This window comes from Pseudorasbora parva, chromosome 23 (genome assembly GCF_024679245.1).
Source record: "Pseudorasbora parva isolate DD20220531a chromosome 23, ASM2467924v1, whole genome shotgun sequence".
In the NCBI taxonomy this organism is placed as follows: Eukaryota; Metazoa; Chordata; class Actinopteri; order Cypriniformes; family Gobionidae; genus Pseudorasbora; species Pseudorasbora parva.
The window spans coordinates 7,029,904-7,051,442 of NC_090194.1; the positions used below are offsets into that span (position 1 = coordinate 7,029,904).

The window sequence follows — 21,539 nt, forward strand, 5'->3', positions numbered from 1 at the left end:
TGAAAAACAGGGTGATGTAAAGGCCATGCTCACCAGGTGGCCTAGTCTTGTTTCTATCAGCACCCTGAGAGCGAGGGCTGGCTACCGCAGCGTCCCTGGACGAATCATTATCGCATGTGCATAATCCCGGTTGCTTTACCCAAGTATCCCAAGAACACAGCTAAACGTGGGGCTTTGATTTGTCTGAAAGATAGGATTTCACCACACGTAATCCCAACAGGAAATAACAGCGATAATGGTAAAAACAGATGGAAAAGAGTTGACCACTCCAGAGCAGAATGTGAGCAGTGGTGGTCTCATTTGGGTCGAGATCTGGCTCCATCGCTGTCAGGCTCTGGAGGACACATCAGCCATAACAGAAACACACCTGTCGGTCTATCGCTGGACACACGAGCCATTCCTGTCATACCAGAACACCACAGCGAGCTGCTACGGCCTTCCGTGGGAATGCATTGTGAAATGTGGACAGATGGAGCAATGGTACTCCGAGCAGGTGTTTTGATTTTGATTTTTTATAATAATTGCACCTCAATATGCAGTTTTCCCATATCAGATTTTAAAGTTGTCTTGCTCTTCCATGCCAATATCAAGCGACTGCAATGGGAAAAAAGGGGAGGGGGATCCATTCTTATTATCATAACGCATCCAGATCTTTCACTTTTTTGTAGTTTATACTCAATGGTGATTACTGGAATACTGCATTTTAAAATTTCTTTACTTAAAGTCAGTTCAGCAAAAACTATCATGACATACAAATATTGTACGATTTATATTATTTATGGAAATAAGCATACAATTTTTGCTTTACTACTGTAAAAAGTGATCAGTTGACTTAACTTAAAAAAAGTGAGGAAACCCGTTGACCTAAAATTGAAGTTCACATAACTTTTTTTTTTTCATTATGGAGTTTATTACTTAATCATTTTTAGTCAACGGTTTTCCTTACTTTTTTAAGTTACGTCAACTCATCCATTTTTACAGCGTTGTGAAATATAAGTTTTTATTTAAATATATTTATTTAAATTAGAGATAGTACAACAAACTATATCTTAATATAAACATACAATTTATATTATTTTTAGTAATAAAATTAGAGTTTTGTATTGCATTGATTTTTATTTTGAATATTTTGTTTTGTTTTAAATAGTTTTGTTCAATTACGACTATATCATTATATGAATAGTTTTATACAATTTATTTTTAGTTATGAGAAAAGGTAAAAAATATTCACATCTATTTATTTAAACAAATTAAGTGCAGTACAACAAAACCATCATGATAATCAAAATATTTTACAATTTATATTTTTTCATAATAACCAGAATAAGATTTTTTCCTCCCAGTACTGAATATTTAGGTAAAGTGTGCTTTTAACAGCTGGCAACCGGACAGGACAATCATCTTGCAGCTTAAATGCTTCCTGTTTTTACAAAATATTATTATTGGAAATGGATATGGGGGAAAAAAACATCAGGATCTATAAAGAAGTTGCCTGACCTTGTCGTTTTGGCCGGATTTCACATCCTCTAGTCTAGATTGCATTAAAAAGTTTTTGTAGTCCTCATAAATGGCAGCAAGCAACGTTATGAAACTTCTTCCGGAGCCAACCGTATTAAATATTTGCAGGCCCAGCAGAGTCAAAGGTCATTTCCCCTTAATGTTTTGCAAGGAGCCCTTTGTTGTGTTACAGGCACTAGGGTCTACAGGTCTTTATGGAGTTGATGAATGGGAAGTTTTGTGGACCACCAGAGTAATTTTGTTTACAGAGAGCGTCATGGTGGGAGAGGGGTCGCCGCATAAAGCAGAGTTGAAGGGTCGTGAACTTAACCTTTCCGGTAGCAGAGGAGCCCTGTTGAGTGAGAGCCTGAGATTTTAAGTTCTGTACTGCTTCTATCTCCTGCTTTAACCATGTCAGGGCTGTAATGTGAATCAGCTGTACAGCTGCACTTATACAGCCGTGACAATAAGAAGATTATCTGTGATGGTGTGTGTAAAAACACAAGTGCGGTTTCTTTTAACTATTCTGTGTTATGAGGTCAGCTGATTTACTAGCTTCAAAATAGCAATTTTCATAAACTATAATTCGTCATTTCACGGCTTACTAGATTGCTTGATTCTGATTGGTCAGTTGCTGTCAATATATATTTTTTTATAATGACCATTAAACTGTATAATAGTCTGTTTTACCAGACATCCATGTTTCGTGTCTCATGTATCATTCTGTAGTCTTTTTCTTCTACATAATGAAATAATGCCATAATAAATTGTATCTCATTTCATTTATTTACTTACAGTATTTGATAAGTAGCTGTGTAATAAGGAGGATAACACACAGTTAGCCGGTCATTATCACAAAATAAACCCCTTCAAGACTCCTGATCCCCGTCTGGGTTTATTTTGCGATAATGAACAGCTGACTGTATATTATCTTTTACTTAATATCTTCTTAATGATTATATGTAACTGTTGGAGTAGATTTTGGTAGGAAAGCATAAATTGAAAGAGACTTTTCCTGACATGCCCAGTTCATTTTAGTTACAACATGACCTCATCTGATTAAAAAATTACAAGGGTTTTCACAAGTTTGCCTTTATCTGCTTTTCCTTTTTTTAAGGCAGACTCTTCTCTAAAAATCAAGCTTGCACATGCAAAAAAAATCTTACTTTCCCCAAACATTTTAATGTTAATCCTGATTCCTCCTTTTGCACCCAAAAGATTGTGTTTGTCCTAATTCTCTTCTGGGAAGGCTTTCCATAAGGTTTAGGAGTGTGTTTATGGGATTTTTTACTATTCTTCTAGAAACACATTTGTGAGGTCAGGCACTTATGTTGGACGAGAAGGTCTGGCTCACAGTCTCCGCTCTAAGTTCGTCCCAAAGTTTTTCTGTCAGGTTGAGGTCAGGACTCAGGTCAGGTGCAGGCCATTCAAGTTCATCCACACCAAACTCGCTTATCCATGTCTTTATGGACCTTGCTTTGTGCACTGGTGCGCAGTCATGTTGGAACAGGAAGGGGCCATTCCTAAATGTTTCCACAAAGGTGGGAGCATGAAATTGTTCAAAAATATATTGGTACACTGAAACATTAAGAGTTTCTTTCACTGGAACTAAGAGGCCAAGCCCAACTCCTGAGGAACAACCCCACACCATAACCCCCCCCCCCCTCCACCAAACTTTACACTTGGCACAATGCAGTCAGGCAAGTACCGTTCTCCTGACAACCGCCAAACCCAGACTCGTCCAGTGGATTGCCAGACAGAGAAGCATGATTTGTCATTCCAGGGAACATGTCTTCGCTGTTCTAGAGACTAGGTGGCGAGCTTTCCACCACTGCATTCAACGCTTTGCATTGCACTTGGCCACGGAAACCCATTAGTTGAAGCTCCCTACACACTGTCCCTTAGCTAATCTAAAGGTCTTTAGATATTGTCTCTGTGCTCCTCAGCATGCGCTGACCCCGCTTTGATTTTACGTGGCCTATAACTTTGTTGCTGAGTTGCTGTTGTTTCCAATTGCTTCCACTTTGTTATAATGCCACAAAAAGTTGACTGTAGAATATTTAGAAATTTCACAAAATTACTTATTTGACAGGCGGCATCCTTTCACGGAACAACGCTTGAATTCACTGAGCTCCTGAGAGTGATCCATTCTTTCACAAATGTTTGTAGAAGCATGTCTTGTCTGCATGCCTAGGTGCTTGATTTTATACACCTGTGGCCATGGAAGTTATTGGAACTCATGAATTCAATGATTTGGAGGGGTGTCCCAATACTTTGGCAATATAGTGTATCACCAACATATCATTGAGGTGCTGTACAATAACCAGTACACAGAGAGGGCGGAATGCCCAGTAAAAAAACAAAGGCTTTTATGATTTGTGGAAGCAAAGAGGAGAGAGATCCAAGACGCTTTCCCTTTCCTTGCCTTCTGCAACTGCTGTAACAGTCCCTGAATTCTCCTGAGGATATTCAGAATTCTCTCAGTAACGTTTGTCCCTTGTGATTTTCAATACTGTATGGCTGCATATGGTATGTATTTGATGAACCTACTCTTCTGTCTTCACATTAATGTCGCGATAAATTGGCTAATGCCCTTCCCAAGCACAAGGCCAGATTTTTCCACCTGTCCTTCATTACGAGAAACCCAATAGCTTCAACCAGTTACCTCCACCTCATCACTCCTTGGAGTCTCCATCTCTCTCAGCAAGAGTGGCCCTCTTTCCATAGATACATTCAATTGTAGAGGGGAGACGCTTTTCATCCCGGCTGCTCTGTCTCCTTCTCTTTCTGCCTTCTCTTGTTTTCCCACTCCACTGTGAGAGATTGATGAGACAGGTGCGGCCAAGAACCGGCCGACTGGCAGTAAATCCATGGTACAATCAGCTAGAGGACAGAGAGAAAGAAATTACAAAGAGATGGGGATTTATGTATGGAGTGTCTTGGGTATTTAATGGGGCTATACCGAAGTCTCAGCATTTATTGATTAATTATTTTAATGAAAACATATTAAGAATTTGATCTTGTTGTGCTTGCTCTCTTTGGAGACGAGGGTTTATGACATCCATAATTCTGACAGCGTTCTCTGTGTTTGTGCTCCACAGGTAAAAGCAGATGATGCAGATGGTGGGTCATTTGGGGCCATCACATACTCGATTGGATCCGGGCCTGCTAGTGCTCCACCCAGCCAGTTCACCATCAATAAGGAGACCGGACAGATCTGCACCAGTGTGGCTTTGGATCGAGACGAAGGATCAGACAGTTTCGACTTCACTGTCACTGCAACGGACGGGGTGAGGGAATTTGTCTGTACCTGTTTGCTCTTATAGAAATATCCTGGGTTTAATACAAGTTATGCTAAATGAATGTAGATACCACAACAAATTATTTCAACTTTATGGTGAGGCACTTACAGTGGAAGTGAATGGAGCCAATTTTTTTGAGGGTTTAAGGCCTGAAATGTCAAAGCTTATTTTTTGAAAACGAGTTTATGGTCACTGAATAGGATTTTTTCTGAGGTAAATTTGACATTAGGAGGAGCATTTAATGACATGTTTCCGCGGTTAGATTTCAGTAAGTTGTACTGTATCTTACATACCTTCAGATGTTCTTTCATGTTTATTCCACGCTATAACTGGTATTAAAGCCTAATTCATACTTCTGCGTTGAGTGTATGCTGTCGCCACGTCGTAGGCTGTGTGTTGCACGCATAGCCAAAGACATACCCTGACGTGCACCTCTCCAAAAATGTAAGGTCTGCGCCGTTTCAGCGTGCCGATTCGACACAGACCGTGTTTTTTCTGTCTTTTTTTTATAGAAAAAGAGGAAAAAATAATGTACAAGTATTGAATTATTTTTGTGGTAATGCACATTGTGCCACTAGTGCTGTCGATTCAGCTCAACCTCAACCCGCAATAAGAGCCACATTGTATGTTAGTGTCCAAAACTGTGAGACCACTTGGAAAAATGCTGGTCATTAATACATTTAATATGCTTTTTAACTGTTTGGGAAACCTGATCCAGTTGGAAACCCTTTAAAACTCAACGCAGAAGCCTAAAGTTTGATTAAAAAGACCATTAGTTCTGTTGTGTAGCACCTAGATGCCCAGTCACTCAATTCCTTCTCTCTCAGTTGCCAGTGACGACAATCATGAGCTCTCTAAATAAAAAGGCAATAAACCGCAGTGTCTCAGGGGCACACTGCTGTACACACACACACACACACACACACACACACACACACACACACACACACACACACACACACACACACACACACACACACACAGACACACACACACACACACACACACAGACACACTCACACTATTTCACTTTAAAAGCGTATAGCGACGGCCTGCTTTGTTTACCATTTCAATTATTAATCCAGCCATAAAATGCTGCCTGTGAAGAGCGAGCAGGCCCACTACAGTACATACTATAGCTCACTGGCCCCGCTCATAACCTGGAAAGGCAATTATATCCCACTGCGAAGTATTCTTCTCCATTATTACACACAAGAAATCATCAAGATCGATTAGATAGTAGTGTGAGTATCCACAATCGTGTCGTTATTATCATCAGCAACATAAAATGCTTTTTTTCCCTGAAGGGAGGCCTTGCTTCCTCGGCCTATGTAAAGGTGTCACTGGTGGACATTAATGACAACAGGCCTGCATTCTACCCTGTGAACTATGCCGTCAGCTTGAGCACACAAAGCACACCCGGGACCTCCGTTGTCAGGGTAACGGCCCACGACCCAGATGCTGGTGCAAATGGTAAAGTGACATATCACACTGTCCCTGGTGGCGGATCCAATTTCTTTACCCTCAACAAGGACACAGGTATTTCAATTCAATTAATTTCAAGTAATTAAATGAATATTCAATAATATTAATAATTATTAATTTAACAAATTAAATGTATAATTAAACATCTATTAGACTAATATTACATGTGCATGCATATTTATTGTGTGTATATATCTATCTGTTTATTATGTTTTTGAAAGAAGTCTCTTATGCTCATCAAACCTGCATTTATTTGATCAAAAATACAGAAAAAACTGTAATATTATGAAATATTATTACAATTTAAAATGAGGCTTTTCAGTTTTAATATACTTTAAAATGTAATGCATTTCTGTGAGGGGAAGCTGAATTTTTTAGCATTATTCCTCCAGTCTTGAGTGTCACATGATCCTTCAGAAAACATTTTAATATGCTGATTTTATACTCACTTATCAATTTTGCTATATCATTTTTTGAAACTAGTGACACTTTTTTCAGGGTTCATTGATGAATAAAAAGTTTAAAGTTATAGTTTTTTTAAAATGTATAATGAGCAAGATGAGTAAAAGACTTTTATTATTATTATTATTATTATTATTATTATTATTATTATTATTATTTATGTTAAATGGAATATATTAAATTACTTTTATACTAAAGGAATAATTCAACCAATTCTATATGACTTTGAAGAGCATCATTTTGATTGTATGACTTTCTTCCATACCTGGAACAAAAAATATAATTTTTTTGAAGAATTCTTTTGTGGTGTATTTTAAATTTTAAGGTGAAATTGTGATTTTTGAGAATTCCAGTTAAAGTTTTTTTTTTCCAAGTTGTCGTTCATACCAATAATCTCTTGTCAGATTGGCTGAGCGAATTTGCTCATCTGTTTGTCCTTTTCACAATCTTCAGGACTGATTATAGCATGTATCTGGTTTTATTCCATTCTCACTGCATTTTTTCCCTGTTAGGTGTGATCTCTCTGTCACGCTCTCTACATGGAAAGGCCAACTCCGTCATCACCATGGTGATCACAGCACGGGACGGAGGCGGCCTCACAGCACCTGTCAATGCCAGAGTGAACATCAGCGTCGTGGCCGGCTCAGTTGCACCCCCAGTGTTCGAGCAAGCGCAGTACTTCTTCACCGTATCTGAGGACGTGCTCCGCGGTACAGAGGTTGGCGTAGTGAGAGCCAGCAGCAGGAATGGTTAGTTTCAGCATTTTCCATGTTTCAACTTCTTGGAATTGCCATCACACTGTCTAAAAACAAACTAAAATAAGTAGCCATGTGCTGCTGCATACTTTCACGTAGCTCTGCTTACCTCTCTGAACCATGAACTGGTGTCTGTGAGACAGTCAAGGGTGCTGAAAAGCCTGATAGGGAATATTTTTACTCTCGCTGAGCCAGTTGTGCAAATAGAGCAGCAGCTGCTGGGTGAACCTCATTAAACAGTCACATCCATCACAGATTCCACTCTACCTCATGTTGCTGGAAATTATTATTTGTTGATATATATTTTCTGATAGCACAGGCATGTTGGGATGTTTAATGAAAAGTAATGGGGGATTCTATAAGAAGTACCTGACTGCGCTAAGGATGCACTGATATTACAGTTCTGGCTGAGACTGATAAGCCAATTATTATTTTAACATGTTAGGACCAATAACTGATAAATGACTGATATTAAAAATACTATTTCGTCTGAACACATTTCAAAGTAAAACACATAAATCTAAAACCTACAAGTACATTTAGGCATCACATCATTATAATGTACAGTATGAAAAGTTTATATTTATTTTCAAATGATACATTTAACAATTTTAAAATGGTGTTAAATTAATACAATATTAAGTGAGTGTGAGATGATGGAATCATCTAAATGTAATAATTGGGGGAAATTTAGGGAAAATTTGCATGTACAATTAAAAAACAGTACTAGGTGATATATACAATATAATCTAAAGATAAAAAATCTCGCTATCTCGTGGCCAATTTGTACGTATTTTACGAAGTGGCTAATTGATCTGTTAGATTTGTCAAATCCCCAGTGATGGGGTGGTTTTTGGAGCTCCCCATGTGCATCAATGAGCCTTGGCCACCCTTGACCCTGACGCAAGTTCCCCACCGTTCCTTCCTTGGAGGAAAGTTCGGGGTCTGTAAAAATTATTCCACATTAAAACATTTTTAAAAGTGACACTAAATAAATTGTAACAAAAGAAAACTGTGCCTTTGAACTTTCATTCATCAAAGTAACCTGGTTGCACAAAAATAATTTCAGCAGAAAATCAGCATATTAGATAGCCTGACAAGCCAGACCCACATCAAGATGTTTGGTCTGGAAACTCACCATAGACAGGGCTCAATCCAAGGGGCGGGATAAACGGTTGTCTTTCAAACTCCCTCTGCACGCGATAGGATAGCGCTACACCAACCAGAGCAACGAAGGTGAAACAGAGCTCGTTGATAGATTAGACATTCAGCCGTATCCGGTTGGCTAAACTCCGAACACATCTTCCCTTTTTAAGAATGACTTCAGTGTCGTTCTTTGTTCTTTTCTCAGAGAAAAGCTTAACTCCAAGTCTTCCAGAATCGCAGTCAAAGCTGATTCGAAAGACCGCTGCCGTTCGCCAGTTTCTGTGTTTACTAGAAGCACGCAAACGCAACTCGGCCGTCATCATTATGGCCCCGCCCACCGACTCTATACACGATGTGATTGGCCCGTCCAGATTGTGAGGAATACAGCTCAGAAGGGTATTGAGAGTTCCTAGACGACACTTGCGGGCAGATTAAATTTGCTGCCGCTAGGGTGCGTCTAGATTTCTAGGCTACATATTAGAATGATTTCTGAAGTATCATGAAACACTGAAGACTGTAGTAATGCTGCTGATAATTCATCTTTGATCACAGGAATAAATTACATAAGAATAGATTTTTACTGTAGTTTTGATCAAATAAATGCAGCCTTCGTGAGCATAAGAACTTTTGAATGGTAGTGTATGGTATATGTTTTGCATCCCTAGTCTGTACCTTTCATACATTGTATTGCCCTATTTTCATTTTCATAGAGTAGTGTAATAGCTAAAGTTCTGGGTCTGTAACCAAAAGCTTGAATCACTGAAGAGTTGATGCATGAATCATCACCATTGCTTCCATTAAAACATTGTCCTTGTAATAAGTATACGAAGTTGTTTTAGATTAAATCTGCTAAATCACGGCTCACTTATCTTATCCCATCTCTCTCGCTCCAGGAGCCTCTAAGGATGTCACCTACACTATCTCTGCTGGGGATCCGGATGGCTTTTTCATGGTAGATCCGGAAACTGGAGCACTTAGAACAAGCCTTCCTCTGGACCATGAGTCGCGTCCCTCTTTTGACTTGGAAATTCAAGCGCGCAGCGGTTCCCCTCCGGCTTTTGGAGAGACGCGTGTTCGGGTCACCGTAGCGGATGTGAATGATAACGCTCCCATATTTTTCCCATCATCCTCGGAGTCTCTGCTCCTACCAGAGGCCACGAAAATGGGTACTGTTGTGTACCGCGTGCAGGCTGAGGACCGCGACTCAGGCCCTAATGGACAGCTGAGTTTTGACCTGATGACCGCTGTAGGGCAGCGCACTTTCGGGGTGGAGCGCAGCAGTGGGGAGGTCCGACTAATCGGGAGCCTGTCGTACGACAGCGTGCCTCGCTATGACCTCCAAGTGATCGCAAAAGACAGTGGTGTGCCTCAGCTTAGTGCTACGTTCAGCCTGGTGGTCCACATCCAGGCGGAAAATGACCAGGGTCCTGTGTTTGACACAATGACCTACCGTGTGGAGCTGAAGGAGAATACACCGCTCAACACCAACTTTTTACAGGTCCGGGCACTCAATAGAGATCCCAATGGAAATGGAGGGTCTTCCAGAGGTTCCACACCATCTTCCACACTGGCTTACCGTCTCCGGCCTGATGGGGACGCAGCAGGTTTTGGGATTGCCCCAGATAGTGGTTGGCTGTTTGTGAAGAGTGCTTTGGATCGAGAGGCCAAGGATATCTACCTGCTAACAGTGCTGGCCACGTCTGGAAGCGGGCAGATGGGGAAGACCGGCAGCGCGACCGTCAGAGTTTCCGTGACGGATGAAAATGATAACTCTCCTCGTTTCTCTCAGGAGAGGGTGTTCTTGGCAGTGAGGGAGAACTTGCCTGCGGGAACTGGTTTTGGGAGAGTTTCTGCTACCGACCGTGATGCTGGTCTTAACAGCCGTCTTGCGTACAGACTACTTCACACGGACCGATACTTCCAAATCAATTCACAGACCGGTGAGTTGGAACACAATCTCGAACCGTTAATGACATTTGACATTTAAAGAGATTGTTCACCCAAAAATGAACATTTGATGTCTATCTGCTTACCCCCAGTGCATCCAAGGTGTCTTTGTTTCTTCAGTAGAACATAAATGAAGATTTTTAACTCCAACCGTTGCTGTGTGACAGTCATATAATGTGAAAGTCTATGAGACCAAAGAAAAACATGCCTAGACAACATGCACAAAGAGCCCTGTGGCTCATGACGACACATTGATATCTTAAGACACAAAACGATCAGTTTGTGTGAGAAATCGAGTCGTATTTATATAATTTTTTACCTCAAATACAACGTTATATCCAACAGCCTGGAACACGCTTCACTTCCGGTAATGAAGGTCAATATACACGCTCTGGAGTGTAAAGACATCACTTCCGGTATACACGATCTGGCGTAGTTTATGCCAAGTGAATATTGTACACGAAATTGGATATAGCATTGTATTTGAGGTAAAATATTATATAAATACGGCTCGATTTCTCACACAAACTGATCGTTTTGTGTCTTAAGATATCAATATGTCGTCATGAGCCACATGGCTCTTTGTGCATGTTGTCTAGGCATGTTTTTCTTTGGTCTCATAGACTTGTTACCCATTCACATTATATGACTTTCACACAGCAACGGTTGGAGTTAAAAATCTTCATTTGTGTTCTACTGAAGAAACAAAGACACCTTGGATGCACCGGGGGTAAGCAGATAGACATCAAATTTTCATTTTTGGGTGAACTATCTCTTTAAGACATTTTGTAGATGAGGGTTTTTCAAACTTAGAAAACATGTTTATTAAAATGCATGTATGCTTGTTTCCGCCACAGAATAAAACATTTTAAAAGATAATTTGCAACTTTTTATCTCACAATTCTGAATTGCATGATATAAAGTCAGAATTGTGATATAAACTCACAATTCTGACATTTTTTTCACGCAATTGGGAGTTTATATCTCGCAATTCTGATTTTAAATCACGCAATTCAGAGAAGAAAATAAGGGAAATAAGTCAGAATTACCTTTATAATTGTTTTATTCTGTGGCAGAAACAAGCTTCGTATATGTATAAAGACCCATTCATACTGTGAAAAATTGAGGGAAATCTGAAAAATATTTACTTTCTAATATTTTTGTTTTTTAAAAAAATGTCTACTGTTAAATGAGTAAAGCTCTATAAATAGACTAAAATAATTAGGATTAGGAATAATCTCATTTTAGTAATTTCCAATGGAAAATATTTTGTTAGAAAGCTGTAGTGTTTTTATTATTTAGTATTAATAATAATTAAATATTACCCATATTTATTTATGGATCTCCCCCCCATTCTTTTTCTCAGAAGTTCTTTGTGGACTCCTTATAACCTTCTGGGTCTGTTTGAAAATCTCTGTTTTAGACTCTATGCTATAATTTGTTTACCATAAACTGAGTATTTATGAAGTCATTTTTGTATTTTAAGTTTTCCATTTTAATTTTAGTTTAGGTTTAAGTCATTTTGTTATGTGCTTTTTCCCCTTCTATTTAGATTTAATTTGCTTTATTTCAGCTTTAATTCAATTTATGAAAACCATTTTGAAGTTTTAGATTCAGTTAACAACAACACAGCATCGTTCTAGACTGAGTACTCTGACTAACTCCCGAATTTCATGTGTAGGTGAAATCAGTACCAGGGCAGCTTTGGATCGTGAGCACCAGTCCAGTTATCAGCTCATTGTGGTGGTACAGGACAGTGGTACCCCTCCACGTAGTGCCACCGGAACTGCCCATATAACGGTCCTAGATGAGAACGACAACGCACCAGCGTTCAGCCACACGCAGCCTGGCAGGGAGATTCTCATTCAGGCAAGAAACTGACTGGCATGGACTATATTCAAAGCCTTAAATCAGTGTCATAACATAGGTGCTTGTGTTTATTAAAGCACAGTTTACACATCATAAAAACGTCATTACGTCTGTACATAATATCTTTCAAAAATTGTTTATGTGACCTTGGATATTTTCCCACTCTTGAAGTTGTTTGTATCAAGTATAAGCAGCCAGACTGTGCTGTTTAAATCTCACGTGATGTTTTCCAGGTTCAGGAGGGTCTTCCTGCCGGTTCTTTATTAGGAACTCTTCACGCCAAAGACCCAGATGAGGGAGAGAACGGCACTATTTTCTACTCATTATCAGGTAAACAAAAGTCTAGAACATTTCCTACATGTTGGGTATTATAATTGCCAGAGGATGTTTATGCAAACTGGTAAAACTATAAAACATAAACATGTCCTTACAGTTATTTTGTGCCCAATATGATGTATTGTGAAGCTAATTATACTACCATATTTGTCTATATTTATGCTTCCATTTGTCCTTGCTTTTTAAGGCTCCAGAGCAGAACGTTTCTCCTTGAACCCAAATACCGGAGAGCTGCGCTCCTCTTCCCCCCTGAGGCGAGCTGAAAAGGCAGAGTACAGCTTCACTGTCACTGCCACGGACCGTGGAGCTCCATCTCAGAGCTCTTCAACTGCCTTACTTGTACAGGTGAGTCTATTATTTTATTTATTTTATTTTATTTTATTTTATTTTATTTTATTTTATTTTATTTTATTTATTTATTTATTTTATTTTATTTTATTTTATTTTATTTTATTTTATTTTATTTTATTTTATTTTATTTTATTTATTTTATTTTATTTTATGCTTACTAGCTCAAGTCAACTCAAGTTTATCCTTAATTCATGTTTATTCAGTTAATCTGCCAAAGTCTTAAAGAGGCCATAATATGCTCTTCAACAAAGGCTTAAGTTTGTTTTTGGGGTCTGTTAGAATAGGTTTTCATGCTTGATTGTTCAAAAACGTGATGTTTCACATATTTAAAAATTGTTGCAACACCTCTAAACACTCTGCGGTGAGTTTCCCAAAAGCATCATTAGCAGTCTAAGTTTCGTCATTATCAGCATATTTCAACGAGTCAGTGTTTCCTGAAACCATTGTTTCAACGGACATTCACAAACAGCATCGCAAAGTTGTGTGGTTGGAACGACAGCTCTCAACCTATGGTTAGAAGAATAGTTTCTTGTTTGCATGACATGGACTTAATAAATCCTTATCTTGAGCAAAATAAGAAAACTCACCCCTGCATATTTCCCGTCTCTATGAAGTCCCTCCTTCAAAAAAGCGAAATGTGCTCTGATTGATCAGCTTGACCAATGTGCTGTGATTGGTCATTAGTTTTGAGCATGTGTCTGAAATGTCACACGCCTTACCATAACTGCGAGTTTCAACATACTGGTACCGCAACTCAACCAGGCATTGGCCCTTTTTTTGCATATGGCTTTGGCGGGAATTATTTAAATGAGGAATATTATGAATTCACAAGAATACAATCGATGCATTTCTGGGAGAAACGGTGTTTACTGGTGTAGAGAATAAGTATTGGAGTCCAACAGCAACAACAACATACACACTAAAGAAAGTAAAAAATAATAATAGATTCTCTAAAATGCTGCATGAGAAGCAATATGGACAAGTCGCCATTCACTGTGCTAAACTGTCATCATGCTCACAGTCCCCTGAGCTGAGGTATCAATATTCAAGAAGGGAAATGAGTTGTGACCCGGAGGCCAGCTCCTTTCTACACAAACACCTCAAAAAACCCAGGATTACTTCCTGCTCCAGAGGAACATACTGTAACACAAAACCATGTATTAATCCCAATGCTAAGCATGAAACTGCATGAATCAGACATGCCAAACTGTATCTTGAACTATAGGATAATTTTCATGGCTTTTCATTTCAACGTAAAAGAATCCGGATTCTAAAGAGTTTATTCTTTGCGAAATGATTCTTGCTGGTTCTTTTTTGTTGCGAAATATACTTTAGTGCTTTTACAGATGTGATTTCAAAAAGGGAATTGGAGGCTAATTGTAGAGTGTGCGGTTGCATGCGATTTCTGTACTCCCTGTTTGTATGGGGTAGATATGAGAGTGAAGGAATGGAGAGAGAGAGAGAGAGAGAGAGAGAGAGAGAGAGAGAGAGAGAGAGAGAGAGAGAGAGAGAGAGAGAGAGAGAGAGAGAGAGAGAGAGAGAGAGAGAGAGAGAGAGAGAGAGAGAGAGAGAGAGAGAGAGAGAGAGAGAGAGAGAGAGAGAGAGAGAGAGAGAGAGAGAGAGACAGAGGGAGAATGCACCTTTGAATCAAGTGTTCCCAGATGGCTGTGATGAGGCCCAGCTGTGGTTCCCCATGATCAAACGGAAAGCTGCAAACTTCGGTCCCCCAACACGGTAGCGCTAACGCCGATACGCTCCCACCACAGAACTTTGCACCATAGCAATCTCAAGATAATATTTTACATACCATCAGTGATATCAGCTTCGTTTGGAAAGTCCAGTGTGCTTTGCACCTAAGAGAGAGAGCCCAGAAATGGATCAGCGTCAATCCTTCTGTTGCTTTCCTTCCTGTGATCTGGTATGCATGTAGTGTTTGGTTTTTTTCATGGGGATATTAGTATGAAAGGCTTCACCCGCCAACCATTTTCCAGCTTTACTGTACTTCAAGGACATGGGAAATGATATCACGCACCTTTAATGTGGCAGGCATTTTCATTCCATCTTGTTTCTTCAGTATTGTGCACTCTGTTGATATCCAAAACAATAAGGACACACCCATGCACTGTAAATTGTGGCATGCTGTATATTTGGCTCTGTTTTTATATTATATATGTGTACACTAACAATCAAATGTTTGATGAAAGAAGTGCACACCAAGGCTAGCCTGACAAGCCAGACCCACATCAAGATGTTTGGTCTGGAAACTCACCATTGACAGCTCAATCCGAGGGGCGGAATAAGCGGTTGTCTTTCAAACTCTCTCTGCACGCGATAGGATAGCGCTACAACCAACCAGAGCAACAAAGGTGAAGCAGAGCTCTCTGAAAGATTAAACTTTCACCGTATCCAGTTGGCAAAACTTAGAACACATCTTCCCTTCTTAAGAATGACTTCAGTGCCGATCTTTGTTCTTTTCTTAGAGAAAAGCTTAACTCCAAGTCTTCCAGAGTCGCGGTCAAAGCTGATTCGAAAGACCGCCGTTCGCCAGTTTCTGTGTTTACTAGAAGCACGAAAGCGCAACTCGGCCGTCATTATGTTAAGCCCCGCCCACAGACTCTATACTCGATGTGATTGGCCCGACCAGATTTTGGCGTTTACAGCTCAGAAGTGTATTGAGAGTTGCTAGACGACACTCGCGGCATTAGATTTCTTGATTTCTAGGCTACACCAAGGCTGCATTTATTTGATAAAAACACAGTAATTGTTAATACAGTAGTGTGAGATATACAAATTAAAATAGCTGTTAAAATGTAATTTATTTCTGAAATGGCAAAGCTGAATTTTCAGCATCATTACAGCATTCAGTCTTCAGTGTTACATAATACTACAGAAATATTTTTTATATGCTGATTGGTGCTCAAGAAAGATTTCTTATTAGCCTGGATGCCAGCCCAACTCAGCCCCGTCCACAACATTTGAGCTCGGGCAGTTTGGTCTGGACTTGATCCATAGAGGAGTAATTATGCCCAAACAGAAACTGTTCAGAATAATGAAATTGTCAGGGCGGGCTTTAGACGATGATGATAAACAGTAACGTAATCATCCACGTCATCAAAGACGCTTGGGTTGAATTTGATCTAATCCTAAACAGAGAACTTTTTCGTATACATTCACCTTCACTATTTCTCTCTGAAATGATGATCATGTTGGTAAGTACTCTGTGTATCCTTAAATATTTTTTTTTACAATAACGGCAAAGATCATTTACACTCATTCTTCTAACGTTACTTATTCCAGTGTGCGTGCAGACTGGGTTGCCAAGTTTTTACAACAAAACCTGTCAACTACTAGCCCAAAACTATAGCTTGTTTTGTTAGGGGAATGGTGTGTGGGGGGTAAAATGTGTGTTATTTTGGCAAGGTTGCCTGTTAAAATTCACATTCCTGGGTCTATATATCACATAATTGAGGTCGCTTAAACCCGCGGACATGAAAAACAACCCTCGGAAAAAATGCACACTTGGCAACACAGTGCAGTTGAGTTCTGTTAACATTTGACAACTAACGTTATGCGTCACTCCGTTGCTCTGATTGGTTGTAGGTCTGTCTTTCCTGGTTCGGTTGAAATAAACCCCATAATTACAGCCCAATTGAGCAGTATCAGACTCATATTCTGACTAGAATTGAGTATGACGACGTCAGGCTAATTTCTTATTATTATTAAATTGAAAACAATTGTGCCAGTGGGGCATAGGTCTGCTGAGATTATCTGGTTGACTTTTATGGCCTTTATATTTACATTTGTTTGTCATTTGTCCCTTAAATTAAAAACAAATATTTTGGGGACCTTCATGGTTCAGAAGGAATAGTAAAATATTCTAGTTGAGAGTAAAATGTAACTAACATTTCATGTCTTCTAAATTCTTTGTGTTCCTAATCTGTAGGTCATTGGCTCCATGAGGACCCCTCCAAACCCCAACACCCTATCCATGACCCTCAACTCAGTGGAGGGAGCCGAGCCAGGCTCTGTTATTGGCTCAGTTAGAGCACATGACCAACATGAAGTGACCTCAAATGGTCAGGTGACTTACCTCCTAGTGGGAGGCACAGATCATGAAGGAACCTTTATGGTCGACCGTTTGACAGGAGACGTTTACTTGGCTAGAGAGCTGGACTATGAAAAAGGGTCACGGTATACTCTACAGGTGGAGGTGGATGATTTCTCCAAGGCCTATCCGAACACTCACATGGTTCAGCTGGAAATCAACGTGCAGGATAGCAATGACCACGCACCACAGTTTCCAGAAGATCCAGTCACTATTGTTGTACCTGAGAACATACAAGCCGGTTCCTCCATTTATACCTTCCAAGCTGCTGACAAAGATGGTAGTGGCCCCAACAGTGAAGTACGTTATTCTATCCAACAGCGATGGCCTGACAACCCAGATCTCTTCAGTCTTGATCCTGTCACAGGAGTCTTGAAACTGGGTCAAGTGCTGGACCACGAGGAGACCTCCAGCATGTTCCTGGTGGTCCAGGCTATGGATTCAGCCTCAGACCCCAATCAGAGACTCTGGGGCACGGTGACGGCACGAGTTTTCGTTACTGATGAGAACGACAATGCTCCGATCTTCAGCTCCCCGACTGCTGTTAGTGTGATGGAGGATCAGCCGGTGGGCTTTGTGCTGCTTTACGTGATGGCACGGGATGCAGATCAGGGCGAAAATGGCCGAGTATCCTATAGGGTCCAGTCAGGAAACACAGCGGGACGGTTCAGCCTCAGCCCGAACAGTGGTAAGAATCATTACTTCTCTCTATTTGAACATCTCCTTCTCACACCACACTGCTTTATTGGGCCATTCACTCAAAGCTAAAAGTAATTTAGCAGAACAGTTCGATTTCTTGAAGGGTTTATTCGTGGGAGCACAGTTTTATTTGGGCCTGCACTTCTTTGATTTGACGTTGGAAATATGCATGTATATGAAAATCCTGTCAACTTCCAAGAATACCACCATTTAAAGCTCACGCAAAATTTGATAAAATAGACAAAGTCACCTAATCGACTGAACATCTGTATTTGATTTTCATTCCATTATTGTCAGATGTTTTATGATGTAGGTTGGTGTTTAAATTCTGTTCTAAACCAGCCGTATTCTCTATACTAACTATATATATATATTAAAGTTGGGTTAAAGCACACAATTAAGTCAAAGCTGATATTTACCAGACACTGAGGAGAAAGTCTTCACACGGTTTGGACTCTTTAAGGAGGAGGTCTAGAGATGGACGTTAAGCACAAAACCAGAGCTACTGTATTCAGAAGCAGAAGCCAGCTCAAACATCTCAATGATGTGTTTAAAGCTAGAGTGTGTTAGGTGGACTATAAATAAAAAAAAAAGAGGCCGCACACAGACTTCTCACAAACATACAATAATATTTCGCAGTCAGCAAGCAGTCAGGCTGCCATATCAACCGCAGGGGTGTGTTTATCCTGAGTGACCCTCGCTCGGGGTCTTGCTGATGACAGCATTGCAGGGAGGTAAAGCTGGAAAGGATCAAAAATGGATCCACGACAACAACTTTCTTCCCTTGTCTTCATACCAGCAAGTCAGCAAAAAGCTTCATTCTCAAATTCCTTGTCGAGAGTGCAGGAGCTAAACTGAGGAGAAAAACAGAGGATGAATAAAACTAAGATGAATGTCAGACTCTAGATGTGGATATTGTGTTCGACTTCTATGTTGTAAAAATAATTTTATGTTAACAAAGGACCGGAAAAGATAAATTATCCCTTGAAGCATGCAAAGAGATGCAGCATTATATTAAGCAAATCAGCCAATCTTTGTCCCTCAAATTACATTTTTCCATGTAATATTATGGGATCATTCAATATTATGATCTATACTATAGTATTTATTTTGGATATCATCCGTATTGTACAGCAACAGTACTTTTTCTAATTTTAATCTCCACATTTTTTGTTGTGGTGGGCTAATTTAAGTCATGGACAAACTCCTAACCAGGTAGCCTAGCAACATTCAGCTTAAGACAGTGTCTGGCATGATGAACTTAATGAAATATTACAAGTATGCATAGCATAAAACAGAACAGCTTTCTGACCTCAGTCACATGTTTCCAGCCACAGGTCATGCTGTGAAGTGTGCAGCAGATCTACAGATGTTTTTCTTTTCTCTAGGCTCTCTCTCCATCCTAAAACCTCTGGATCGCGAGGAGCAGGAGAACTACAATCTCACAATTGTCGCTGAGGATCATGGGATACCCCAACATTCCACCACTCAAGTTCTGTCTATCCAGGTGATTGACGTAAATGATGAAGCACCGTGGTTTGAACACAGCGAGTTTGAAGCCCAAATCAGAGAGAACCAGCCAACAGGAACAAGCATACTGAAGGTCTCCGCTTCAGACAGGGATCATGGTGAGTGTTTTTTTTTTTTTCTTCTCTTTTTTTGATCAGATTCTGCAGTTATCTATGTGGTAAATGTTCCTTTACTACTGAAAAGAATCACCTATATTGTTGGCTATTTCAACCTTTCAACCTGTGTCTGAAAACTTTGCCATCTGGCTTAAGCAGTTACGTTGAGTTGCAGTGAGGGCAGTGTTTTTTTTAACGCTTCCTGTGGAGGGTTTGTGGGACTCATTCTCAGCCTCCTGGGTTTAGTGAGAGAGTATGAAAGAGAGATTGTAAAGACATTTTTCAGGAAGCATTAATTGAGTAAGCAGGTGCTCGTGCCAAAGCTTGCTAACTTTGCACGCAATCTGGCACCCGTATGTCTTTAGTCCATGCTTAACACTTGTGTGGATCACGGAAGGAACTACTAATGAAACCGGTGTTGAATCCAAGATGAAAAGGTTTGAACCGGAATATTTTGACATTTGACATTGCACTTCTGTTTTAATTCAAATCAGGTTGTTCACAACTTCTTGTACACCTTCTAACTCAGAATGAAAAGAAAGAGGGTTTGGTTGACTGTTACCAGTCATGGCTGTGTTTGGAATAGCGTTCTTATATACTTCTCATAAACTGTAAGTAAGTAACATGGTTGCCTTAACATTTTGAGTTAAATGAAATAAAAAATTTAAGTTGATACAATGAAGGAAATGTGTTTAATAAATAGAAACTCAAAATATTATTGTATCTGAACCACATAAAAAATTTGATAAATCATGAAAATAGAACTATTTGCATGTTTCACTGCGTCATCAGAAAAAAACATACACAATTACCCAATATGCTTACAAAATCTTTTAATAATATTTTAATAAAGGTTGTCGAATTTCAAAAAATGTTATTTTATTAACTAAAATTTTTAATTTCAATGAACTCAAAATTTTAAGGCAACCAGGTAACTTTTTTTCAAAATAATTTATTACAGTGTACTAATAATTGATCTGAAAGATATTTTTTACACAAATTCTAAATAAAAATGTCAAAAATATTTAAATATTGTAATAATAATAAATAATTTAAAGGTATACTATGAAACTTTTTTGGTTCGAAATTAACAAAGTTTAAATAATAAGTAAATACATAATCAATCCTTTGCGTCTCATGTCTTATGTGAACATTTGGTTAACTGTTGGGGAAAACATTAGATGTATAGCATTATTTTTGATCTGTGCGGTATAGTAGGTTTTAATATATAGTCTGTCAGTTTCATTATTGTTAATCAAACAATTGTGGCATCATGGAAAAGTAATATATTATAAATAATAATATGATATAAAATATATATTTTTCCTATAGATATTTGTTTTTTTTCCTTGGTGTGTGTCAATTTTGGTAGTACCAGAGAGTTTAAGGTATGGTTGCTAGGTAATTTTGTTTAGGAACCTTCAAAAAACTTGAACTCAATTGTTCTCAAAATAATTGACTTTGTCATTTTTTGTCCGATTCAAACAAATCATACTGTTCATACATAATTTTGAAGGTTTTTTAAATGATGTGAAAATAATAAACTTTTGTAAAATTAGCTCATTGCGAATCATTTTGCCAGCATGGGTCACATATGATAGACCTAGCGGTTTGGCTTTGGCTGGAAATTGCACACATGCACCGCTCGTCCACGCGTGTCTCGTCATATCCATAAATACTTTGACACGTGGGAGTGGCATAGATTATTTGTCACAACAAGCAAGAGAGTCAACATGGAGAACATTAAATCTCGAATCTCACTGAACAGAGGAGAGTCTACTGGCAAAAAGAGATCACGACAGAGACTTAATGTCACTACACATTAAGAAATCATGTTAATTTCAATGCATATATCACTGACAACAGTAGTCCGGCCAGGATATTGTCATTTAAAAGTTGTTTTTGCAGCCCTTAACTGGTGTTGAAGTTGACATGTTGTGTTTTGGCCTGAAGCTCCGCC

The 21,539-nt window shown here is 39.2% G+C and overlaps 1 protein-coding gene across 2 annotated transcripts in view; it reads left to right on the plus strand.

Moving 5' to 3' along the window:
• The window catches only part of dchs1b (dachsous cadherin-related 1b), a 126,247-nt gene that overhangs the window by 95,125 nt on the left and 9,583 nt on the right, over positions 1-21,539 (plus strand). For both annotated transcript variants that reach the window (XM_067432688.1, XM_067432689.1), the window contains 9 exons: positions 4,599-4,787; positions 6,107-6,338; positions 7,259-7,495; positions 9,541-10,587; positions 12,276-12,463; positions 12,697-12,793; positions 12,987-13,144; positions 17,094-17,943; positions 19,343-19,582. In XM_067432688.1, coding sequence (XP_067288789.1) covers positions 4,599-4,787; positions 6,107-6,338; positions 7,259-7,495; positions 9,541-10,587; positions 12,276-12,463; positions 12,697-12,793; positions 12,987-13,144; positions 17,094-17,943; positions 19,343-19,582 — 3,238 coding nt within the window. The remainder of the gene's footprint in view (positions 1-4,598; positions 4,788-6,106; positions 6,339-7,258; positions 7,496-9,540; positions 10,588-12,275; positions 12,464-12,696; positions 12,794-12,986; positions 13,145-17,093; positions 17,944-19,342; positions 19,583-21,539) is intronic.